At 39.2% G+C, this 12,006-nt stretch overlaps 1 protein-coding gene across 3 annotated transcripts in view; it reads left to right on the forward strand.

Moving 5' to 3' along the window:
• The window catches only part of asb3 (ankyrin repeat and SOCS box containing 3), a 71,756-nt gene that overhangs the window by 47,075 nt on the left and 12,675 nt on the right, over positions 1–12,006 (forward strand). Inside the window, exon 10 of one of the 3 annotated variants that reach the window (XM_052012906.1) lies at positions 3,523–3,924. In XM_052012906.1, the coding sequence (XP_051868866.1) occupies positions 3,523–3,749 (227 nt within the window). In that variant the 3' untranslated portion in view covers positions 3,750–3,924. Of the gene's footprint in view, positions 1–3,522; positions 3,926–12,006 lie in introns of those variants that run through there. The other 2 variants (XM_052012905.1, XM_052012907.1) reach the window with 2 other exon arrangements.

The following is a 12,006-nucleotide window of genomic DNA, read 5'->3' on the forward strand; positions in this document are numbered from 1 at the left end:
TCAATGCCACAGTAATTCTATTTTATTCTCTCCACATTCTCATCAATTCTCTCCAAATTACACCACTCACCTGCACACTAGGGGCAATTTACAGTGGCCAATTAACTTACCAACCCACACATCTTTGGGATGTGGGAGAAAACTGAACATCCAGAGGAAACCAATGCGATCACAGAGATAGCACTAGAGGTCAGGGCTGAACACTGGTAACTGGACCTCTAGTAGAGACACCTCTACTAGCTGTGCCACTGTTCTGCTCCATGTTGAAAGAAAATACAAGCCTCAATGTCAGACAAGTTGTATCTTGAATTAATCACCGCTGTGATTATACAGGTAGTGGGTTTTTCAAGGAAGGTCCTAAAATTGAGCTTTATTTTGCATCAGTTGACATCTTTAAGAAAGCTTCAAATTCATTGGGAAGTGACTACCATTCAATAAGTTAGTGGTTCTATGTAGTTCTTTAAATTCATTTTCAATTACTTAAAAGCTGATTAATCACAACTGGTGGACTAGACAACGATTAAAACAGTTTTTTTCAGTTATATAATTAGTTTGTTATGGGTCACTACATTTAAGTATATCAAGGAATTTATTTTGGTTGTGGAAAATACTACCTTCTAAAATTTTCTCCTGTTGAGCTACTTCATGCAAAATACTTACATTTAGCAAATAGGTTTGAGCAGATATATAAATAACAAAAAAATTACATTCCGATTTGGAGCGCAGCTTGTTGATTTTGCCCAAGCAAATAGAATTTAGAGTAGAGGTGTGCAAGGTAATGGATTTGAGGATGGGAAACAAAGCAGAGAAATATGCTATAAAGGGGAACAGAGAGACCTCTGAGTGTATGTCTGCAGATCCCAGAAGGAGACAAGGTGGTTAAGAACATATGTGGGATATTCACTTTTAATGGCTAAGGCAAGAGAAAGGTGTACAACTACCATCTTACAATTTTTTTTATTTGTAGACATTTATTTACTTACCTCTCTTATACAAAAAATCTATTTTTAGGCCTGTATAATTAAGCATAAGTATGAGTCCAGCATTCAAATTTACTTAGTTTATTTATCGGTCATTGTATTTCTTTTGATCACAGACTTTGTCTTTCTCTTGGTTCAAAAAAAATTCCATACAGCTGTTTTCAAAACTTTTGGCAAAGTTACAGTCAAGCTTGTTGAATTCTGCTTTATCTCCATCAAATTATCTGCTTTTTAATCAAAAAAGGCATGCACATATTTAGCAACTTTCCTAACCTGTAATGTTTTGGAGTGATTTAGATCAAATAAAGTTTCACTAAGAGATAAATGTGTAAAACGAAAGCATGTGGGATTGGAGGTCAGGTACTGACATGAATAGTGAGCTGGATGGCAGACAGAGGACAGAGGAAATATACCAGTATTTTTCCAAGTAGCAGGCAGTGAATAATCCAATATGGCAGGGAGCACTGCTAAGACAACAACTATTCACAATATATATTAATCATTTAGATGAGGGAATTAAGTGTAATATATCCCAATCTGCAGACAGCTCAAAGCTAGGTGGGAGTGTCAGCTGTGAGGAGGATGCAGAGGCTCCAACATGATTTGGACAGATTGAGAAAGTGGGAAATACATGGCAGATACAATTTAATGTGGACAAATGTGAAGTAATCTACTTTGCTGACACAAGCAGAACAACAAAAGTTTGGCATAAGGGGAAGGTGCAAAGAGATCCACGTACAGCAGATGATTAAGATGATCTTGTGATTGAAGATTCACTGGACTTATTCCTCGTATGGCAAGACTGACGTATGAAAAGAGAGTGGATCGATGGTGCAGAAACCAGGGCCAGGGGTCACTTTCTAAGGATTAGAGTAAACCCCATGTAGGACTTGATAAGGAGAAATTTCTGCTATCAGTTTCTTCTCTTCGACTGGGGTGGAATTCTCTGTCACAGAAAGCAATTGAAGCCAAATTGTTAAATCTATTCAAGAAGGAGTTAGATATCATTCTAACTCCTTGAATCAAGAGATGTAGGGAGAAAGCAAGAACAGAGTACTGAACTTGGTTGATCAGCCATGATCATATTGAATGACAGAGCAGGTTCAAAGGGCTGAAATGTCCATTCCTCCTATTTTCTATGAAATGGATTGGCAAATTTGCACTAAACAAACTTCTAGAGTTGCAGTGACATTGATGACATTGAACAGATCTTTTATTTGGAAATGTTGATGAAAAGATAAATACTGGCTGGGTTGCTAGGAATCATTCCCTTGCTCTTCAAAATAGGGTCATGGGATACTGAAAGCAGACTGTGCCTTAATTTAGTATTCTATTGGAAGGATAGCATTTTCAACAATGCAGCATCTTCTCCAGACTGCATTTCTTCATCAAGCTTAGTCTATAGTTTGTCACAATTTCACAATTAGCAGAATACTACCACCTGAGTCGACTGTTTTATTTACTATTGCACATTTGGGATTATTATCTTGAATATGTTTCAACTTGGCTTTCATTCTGTATGATTGGTTCCATTATCAGCTAATGAAATTAGTTGTTAAATAGATTTTGTGGATTGAAGACACGGATCACCTATTCTTATTTGGCTGCTTTAACTGCCATACATTTACAGTGTAAATTGCTGCAATAGTCTTAAGTGATGAGTGAGGATTCTAACAATAAATCTCACTTAAAGCTTCGTAGGGTGCTGCAACAATGGAGTAACACTAGGCCTAAATAACAGAGACTAGGTTTCCAAAATTATGAAGCTGTTTGACTATTATTAAATGAATATATACTATAGTGGTAATTTTACTTCACTTACAAAATAATGCCATTCTTTTCATACTGCTTTGTTGATGATTTTGACATTTAATCCATTTATTTTTTGTATCTGATATTAGTACTTACCATCCCCATTTTAAGACTGTATTTGACAGTGGGACATTTTTTTGTTGGTGCTGACTTCTGCCCCATCTGCTCTGAAAACAGTTATAACTGGTGCATAGGATTGAGAGGTTCCTATTAAATTGAACCGTACTTGTTAAGTGTGATCATAGTCAAACAGCTACCTCTTAAGCATTTTAATTTGAGCATCTTGTCTATATTAAAGTGGAAGCTCGATGTTAATAATTAGTTTTGCATCAGGAAAGAGGATTAGAAAAAACGTATAGTCATGATATAATCCAGGTGCAAATGGGAACAGTGGGTTATATACTGTATGTGATGACATGCTAATTTGAAATATACTTGTTGGAAAGCGAATATTGCAGGTTTTCAACAAGTCTGTAATGATTTATTTTTCATTTATACCAAATGTATATAACTTTTTTTTTGTTTTTCATTAAGTTGTGATGTTAGTGGTTCATGCTACTTGATTCCAAAGATGTACGGGTTAGGAAGTTTATGCATGCTATGTTGGCGCTGGACGTGTGGCGACACTTGCGGGCTGCCCCCAGAACACTCTACGCAAAAGATGCATTTCACTGTGTGTTTCGATGTACATGTGACTAATAAAGATATCTTATCTTCTATTCCAATTTAGATGATATTCCTTCACTGACTCATCTCAGTCGTTTAAAAATTCGATCAACACTGAAAAGTGAACACCTTCGTTCTGATAAATTTATTCGTCAATTACCACTCCCATCTTGTCTGCATGATTTTCTTCTTTATAAGGACGTATTGAAATTGTACGGCATTCCTGAAGTTTCAGAGAATCGAGAAGAAATGGAAACAATAAATAGTTATGTTGAAAATTTGGAAAATTGATCAAAAAAACATCGGATGTGGAAGGTAAATAGAAAAAGCATGGCTGATTCAATTTTTGTAAATTGGCACCTGCTCTGTTCATCAAATAAACTTTTTTGTTCATGTATTCAGATTAGAATCTATTATTGCAGGTTGTGAAGATGTCGCAGGACTTTATCTTCAAATTTTGTAGGAGTTTCTCTTAAAATTTGTCCCATGACAGTCTTTCCTTTGTCCATTATTTTCTTTAACTCCTTTACTTATTTACATTTGAAACACAAAAGTAAGCACACGAACAGGTCCTTCGGCCCACCATGTCTGCACCGACCATGATGCCAAAATAAACTCTTAATACCTCTTAAATGTTGCTATTGTTTCTGGTTCTATCACTTCCCTGGCATCACACAAGAGGGTCCTACAGTTGTTCAGCATCCTCTTGGATATCATTATGGGCCTCATCATGAGGCTTGGCTGGCTGTTTGACTATGGCAATCACTACAGTCAAGAATAATTCTGTTTTCAGCCAGCGTTGAGGCATGTCTGCTCACAGCAGGGTGTTGCAGCATGCTCGTGGATTGAGAGCCAATTCTCCCCTTTTGTGCAGAGACTGAAAGCAAACAAAAACATAGAAATTCATATGGAGCCTGATAAGGTCAAAGCAGGGATGATGTTTCCACAGTTTCACAACAGAGGGTCAGCCAGAGAGTCATAGAAACATACAGCACAGAAATGGGTTCTTTGGCCAACAGAAACCGTGCTGATTATCAGTTGTATTCATGACACAGATGAGTTGAATTTTCTTCACCTGGGGGGCAGGGAATCTTTAGAATTCTCTTCTGGAGAGGGCTGTAGAGGCTCAATTACTGAGTATAATCCAGATAGAAATATATGGACTTTTGGACATTAATGGAATCCAGAATTAGTCATAGTCCTACAGAACTAAACAGGCTTTACAATCCACCGTGTCTACGCCCACCATCGCTAAAGGGATACAGATCTCCAATTTGGACATCCCCAGAACTCCCATCTGCACCCTTGAATGCTGAGGTGGTAGACTTTGTACTGTCACTATCCAGATAAAATTGCAGCCATCTTTATCTAATCAAATGTCCATGATATTGAATAAAATTCCAGAAAGCAGGTTGCCCTGATTCACTTCCTCCTTTATCTGGATTGGCCCTGTTATGAACTTGGACCCCAAGATCCCTCTGCTCATCAACACTGTTAAGGGTCTTGCCATTAACACTGTACTGTCTCTTTACACTTGATCTCCCAAGATGCAACACTTCACATTTGGCCAGGTTGAACCCCATCTGCCATTTCTCCGCCCATATCTGCAACTGATCTATAATCCCACTGTATCCTTTGCCAGTCTTCTACGCCATCCACAACACCACCAATCTTCGTATCATCTGCAAACTTACAAACCCACCCATGTACATTTTCATCCAGGTCATTTGTATACATCAGCAAAGGTCCCATTACAGATCCCTGAGGAACACCACTAGTCACAGACCTCCAGCTAGAATGAGTCCCATCGACCACTACCCTCTGTCTTCTACAGGTAAGCCAGTTCTGAATCCAAACAGCCAATTCATCGTGGATCCTATGCATCTTAATCTTCTGGGTGAGCCTCCCATGAGGCACCCTGTCAAATGCCTTTCTGAAATCCATGTAGTCAACATCCACAGCTCTACCTTCATCGATCACCCTTGTCACCTCGTCAAAAAACTCAATCAAATTAGTAAGACACTACTTGCCCTGCGCAAAGCCATGCTGACTGTCCCTGATTAGGCTTTGGTTTTCCAAATGCTCATAAATCCTATCCCTAAGAACTCTCCAATATCTTCCCTACCACTGACATGAGACTATGGTTACTAAGATTATCCCTGTTTCCCTTCTTGAATAATAGAACAACATTAGCTACTCACCAGTCCTCTGGGACCTCGCCTGTGGCTAGAGAGGACACGAAGGTATTGATCAAGGCCCCAGCAATCTCATCTCTTGCCTTTCTCAATAAACTGGGGTATATCCCATCAGGCCCTTGGGACTTATCCACCTTAATGCTCTTTAAGAGACCCAACACTACCTCCTCCTCTATCTCAAAATTCCCTAGCATTTTAGCATGCTCCACACTGATCTCCCTATCCTCCATGTCCTTCTCCTTGGTAAATACTGATGCAAAGTACTCATTGAGGACCTCACCCACATCTTCTGCTTCCAAGCACGTTCCCTCTTTTATCCTTGAGTGGTCCTACCCTCCCCCTAGTTATCCTCTTGATTTTGATGTAAGTATAGAATGCCTTGGGATGCTCTTTAATCCTACTTGCCAAGGACTTTTCATGGCCCCTCCTGGCTTTCCTAATTCCCTTCTTGAGTTCCTTTCTGGTTTCTTTATAATCCTCAAGTGCTCTGTTTGATCCCAGCTTCCTAAGCTTTACGTACTTTTCCTTTTTCTTCTTGACTGAATTCACCACCTCTCTCGACATCCAAGGTTCTCTTATCTTGCCATCCTTATCCTTCCTTACTGGAACATACCTATCCTGTACTGTGCAGTTGGTCTTTAAACAGCCCCCACATGTCAGATGTGGACTTGCCCAAAAACAGCAGTTCCCAAATAATTCTCCCTAGTTCCTGCCTAATGCTCTCATAATTTGCCCTGCTCCAATTTAATACTCTTCTGTAAGGTCAATACTTATCTATAGCTACCTCAAAACTAAAGGAGCTGTGGTCACTGTTCCCACACTGAAAGGTCAGTCACCTGGCCAGGCTCATTACCCAACACCAGGTCCAGTACAGCCCCTCCTCTCATTGGACTATCTACATATTGATTTAAGAAACCCTCCTGGATGCACCTAACAAATTCTGCCCCGTCTAACCCTCTTACACTAAGGTGGTCCCAGTTTATATTAGGGAAGTTGAAGTCCCCCACAACAACAGTCCTTTTAGTTTTACACCTTTCCCATATCTGCCTGCATGTCTGTCCCTCAATGTCCCAGTGGCTATTGGGGGGTCTGTAGTATAATCCCATCAGAGTGATTGCACCTTTCTTATTTGTGACAAGCAATTGTGTGGTATTCATCAACTTTTCCAGACTTGGCACGTTGCGCCCTAATAGGCATATAAAATGTGCCCTCTCAAAATGCTTCTGAAAAGCATTAAAAGCTACAAAGCCCTCATTACATAAATGACAATACAGGTTATTCCATTCCAATCTCAGTTGACTTGACACTACTTTTTAAATTTCACTGCTGATTGGTGGTCCTTCAAAAGCCATGGCCTCAGTAAAACCGAGGAATTTAAAATTTTAAAGTCATCAGATAGAACTATTCCAGGTTTAGCCATCCAAGAAGGTATCAAAATCAAATTCACAATTAAAAAATATCTGCGCTCTGCAGAGTTGTCATTGTCTTCCAATTCCTCACTGACATCCACAATCTCAACATTCCTGAATAGCCCTGGGTGCTAAAAATCTATTAAAATAATGTAATCCTTTAAAGTTTGCAAGAGGCCAAATGGCTTCTTCCTGCTTCCATTTATGTTGTTCTTAAGAATCACAAGCTGGGGTTAAAGCTTGATATTTGCTGATATCCATAGCTTGGTTCATCATTAGGTGTAAGATGGGAAGAAGTCCTTCGGCTCCACATTGCTGTGCTTGCTCTTTGAAAAAATTATTTGGTCCCACTTGACTGTTCTTTCCCTTTAACTGTAAAATTTTCTTCAAGTATTTATCCAGATCTCTCATTCATTTTCCTTCCTATATCTCTTTACAGTCATTAACGTGGTTGACTACACAATCAGTCTTCAGTGCCTCTCCATTGTGTAGTTGAATGGGTCTGCCCTCACTTGGTTTCATTCCTTGCCCTCAAATCATAGTTAGAACATTTCCAGCAATAGCTTTCTTCCAGCCCAAGCACTATTTTCGAAATCCCTACAGAATCTGTTGTTTGGTTCTTTCTGATTTGAAACAATTGGACTAAAACAACTTAATCTTGGTAGGGACAGAGTCCTTAAACCCAGAAGAGTGGAGAATTGCATTCTACCTGAAATTGGATGGGGTTAGATTTGCACTCTGGAGATCCAGGGCAAGTATAATGTCTAGCTTTCCTTTTTAACATTGGGTTTCCCCTGGGTCCTTCATTTTCCTCTCACATCCAAAAGATGTGTGAATTGGTTAGTTAATTGGCCACTCTAAATTGCCCAGAGTGTGTAGGCGAGTGGTAGAAACTGGGAGGAGTTGATGAGAATGTGGAGAGAATAGGTTTCAGAAAAACTTAGTAGGGGAATGGGATTCCTTGAATGTGGTTGCTCCATAAGCTGGCGTAGACTCGGTGGACTGAAATGGTCTGTTTCTATGAAAGATGAAATACATTTTTGTAATAGTTCTTTTGTACTGTTAAATCATTTTATGCATTATAGCCAAGAAAATATTTTAAAAAAATCAAAGTACAATAGCTATATATAAAGCTGTTTAAAGGGACATTTGAGACTGGTTTTCTGGAAATTAAGTAGATCCATTAAACTAATGATTTATAAGCTATCACCAAGTAATTTAGCTTGAGATTTGATTATATTTTATATTTAACTGCCTAATAGAAATTGATCAAGGCTGCTGAGGGAACATTTTTCAATATTTTTAATACAATAGAACTGAACCTGCATAAATCCTAAAGAAAACCTCTTAGAAGAGCTGCCAGAAGGTCATACAGTAAGTGGAAAATAAACCATGGTGACTATGAATAAGAGTACAATAATACTCCATGAATAAGACAGACTGAACTTGCAATCTATCATTTGAAATTTTTTCTTGTAAATGGGTGGTAAGGTCCCGATACAAAATTGAGGAAGATTTCCCAGTTGAGTTTATAAAGCTTTTTAAGTGTGGTGAAAATGGTTACTGGTCAAAGGAGGGCAGCAAAGACACATGATAGGAGCACCATAGTCCCTTTGCACTCTCTCAAAGCCTATATTGTTACCACTGTGGTAAACAGTGATCACATCTGCAGCAAGTGTTGGATGCTCGAGGATCTTTGGCTCAGGATCAGTGAGCTGGAGTCTGAGCTCAAATACTTGAGGAGGGGGAAAATTACCTGGACACAGTATTCCAGGAGGCAATCACATCCCCTAGATTAACCATCTCTAAATTGACAAATGGTCAAGGCACGACGCTGTGACTGCAGAAGAGGCAGGTAGAGGGATCTGAAGGATAGTTCCAGAGGAGCCACAGCCCTTGTCTAAAAGGTACAAGATTCTTCCTCCTTTTGTGGACAAGGGTGGGGACTGCAGAGAGGATGCGCAAACTGTCTATAGCACCATCACACGAGAGCCATTCAATGGGGGGAGAAAAGGGAAATTTAGAAGTCATATGAGATAGCATAGTTAGGGGAACAGATACTGCTCTCCATTGCAAAGTCTGAGAGCCCTGCAGCTGTGTTGCCTGCCTGGTGCTAGGGTTAAGGAAATCTTTTCTGGGCTGGAGAAGAACTTGGGGCAGGAGTGAGAGCATCCAGTTGTCGTCCACTAATAACATGGGTAGGATTAGCAAGGAGGGTCTTCTGAAGGATTTTGAGGAGCTCAGAGCAAAATTGAAAAGCAGAACCACAAAGGTGATTGGCAAAGGGTAGAAAAAGATTGGGGAAGCAAGTGTGTGGCTTAAAGTGTGATGTAGTAGAAATGGGTTCCAATTCGTGGAGAATGTCATTCTGTTGGGATCTGCTTCACCTGAAACCAGTATCCTGGCGAGTCACATAAATATGGTTGTAGATGGGGCTTTAAACTAAATAGGAGTAGGGAGGGCTCCAAGAACAGGATGTTTAATAAATCGAGGAAATGAGAGCTCAGTGGCACAGGATAGTGAGGGGGAAATTCACAAACAAAAGGTGACAGGCTGGGGCAGAAAATGTAAACAAAAGTATGCAGCACAGAACAAATTAAGAGTTAGTAAAAACCATATATAAAAAAAAAACAAAGGCTAATACTATTTCAATGTACGTAGCATTTGCAAGAAGATAGATGAGTTGACAGCACAGATAACAACTTACAAGTATGATCTATTACAGAAATATGATTGCAGGATGACCAGGACTTGGGTGCTCAATATTCTAGGTTATATGATGTTCCAAAAGAATAGGATGAAAGGAAAAGGAGGTCGAGTTGCATTGTTAATTAAAGAAGGTATCAGAACGGTATTGCGTCATGATATAGAGGCAATGAATAGTAAGGTAGGATTGGTCTGAGTTGAAGTCATGAATCGCAGGGAGGAGAAGACACGGGTGAGAGTAGTCTACAGGCCCCCAAAATATGACCTCACGATAGGGCGGGACAACTCGTGCATGTTTGGAGGGAACGGCAGTTGTCATGAAGTTTTAATCTACATATTAATTGGACAAATCACATTGGCAATGGTATCGTAGAAAATGAATTTGTGGAGTGCATCAGGGATTGCTTCTTTGAACAGTATGTTATGGAACCTACCCAGGAACAAGCTGTTTTAGATTTGTTCATGAGTATTGAGGAAGGATTAATAAGAGATCTTGTGGTTAAAGATCCCTTCGGAGGTAGTGACCACAAAGATGATTGAATTCCAGATGCAGTTTGAGAGTGAACACCACAGGACCAAAACCACTGCCTTCAACTTAAATAAGGGCAATTATAATGGTATAAAGGTGGAGATGTCCAAGGTGGACTGGGAAAATAAGCTAAGAGACAGGTCAGTAGATGAACAGCGTCAGATATTCAAACAGCTGGTCCATATCACTCAACAGGAATTTACCTCAATTAGAAAGAGGGATTCCATGAGAAAGAGGCACAATCTGTGGTTAACAAAGGAGGTCAAGGATAACGTTAAATTGAAAAATAGGGCATCCAAAGTGGCAAGGGCTGGTGGTAGTCCCAAGGACTGGGACGCTTTTAGGATCTAGAAGTGAAAGCTTAAAAAGCTGATAAGAAGGGAAGAAATTGATTTTGAGAAAAAACTTGCATGTAATATCAAAACAAATAGTAAGAATTTCTATGGATATGTAAATAGGAAGGCAGGAACAAAGGTAGACCTTTAGAGAATGAGGCTAGTGAATTAATAACATGAAACAAAAATGGCAGATGTGGTAAATCATTTTTTTTATATTAGTCTTCACCTTGGAGGACAGTGCAAATACTGCTAAGGTAAGAGAGATGCTAATTTTAAATAATATGGAGGAACTTCTAAATATTCCGATCACAAGCGATAAAGTATTAGAGAAATTCAGAGCTAAAGGCAGACAAATCACTAGTGATCTGATAGTCTACACCCAAAGGTTTTGTAGGAAGTGGCTGCAGAGATAGTAGATCAACTTGTTGAAAATTTTCTAAACTTGCTCAATTCCAGAAGGGTATGAGGAGATTAGAATGTAATGTTAATGTGATTTCCTTGTTCAAAAAGGAAGTAAGACAGAAGACTAAGAACTGGAGGCTAGTTAGTTTAACATTTATTGTTGGCAAGATGCTACTGTCAATAATCAAAGAGGAAATAACTAATCATTTAGGAAAGCTGAATATAATCAAATCTAGTCAACCTGTTAAGTTATGTAAGGTAAATAATTTGCTTGAATTCTTTGAGGATGTGACAGGGAGAATTGATAGAAGGGAATTAGATATAGGTGTACTGTATTTAGATTTCCAAAAAGAATTTGACAAGGTGACATGTAAGCTGGTACATAAATTAAGAGTCTAAGTTATTGGAGGAAATATGTTAGCACAGATTGAAAACTGTCACATAGAAAACGAGTTGGAATGAATGGGATCTTTTCAGGCTGAAGGCAGTGTAACATGTGGAGTGCCCTAGCGATCTGTTCTTGAAGGTACTGTATACTGTTTTCCTTAATGATCTGGAGGAAGGAATGAATTGTAAAGTTTCCAAGTTTGGCAATGATACAAAGATAGTTGTAAGGGCGTGCTCTGATGAGAACGTTGTGATTCTGCAATGGGATATAGATATGTTGAGTGACTGGGCGAAAACCTGGCAAATGGAGCTTAATGTGGGCAAGTGTGAAATCATGCACTTTGGAAAGAGGAATCGTAAGTCGGATTATTATCTGAATGGAGAGGGACAGGAAAGGAATGACGTTCATAAGAATTTAGTTGTTCTAGTGCATGAGTAACAAAAAGTTACAGGCAGATCCAACAAGTAGTTAAGAAGGCAAATGGCATGTTGGCCTTTATTGTGAAGGGCGTGGAGTTTAAGAATAGGGAGATTTTGCTACTGTTGTACAGGGTATGCTGAGGCCACACCAGAAATACTGTG

The sequence above is a fragment of the Pristis pectinata genome, chromosome 3 (assembly GCF_009764475.1).
Source record: "Pristis pectinata isolate sPriPec2 chromosome 3, sPriPec2.1.pri, whole genome shotgun sequence".
Lineage (NCBI taxonomy): Eukaryota > Metazoa > Chordata > Chondrichthyes > Rhinopristiformes > Pristidae > Pristis > Pristis pectinata.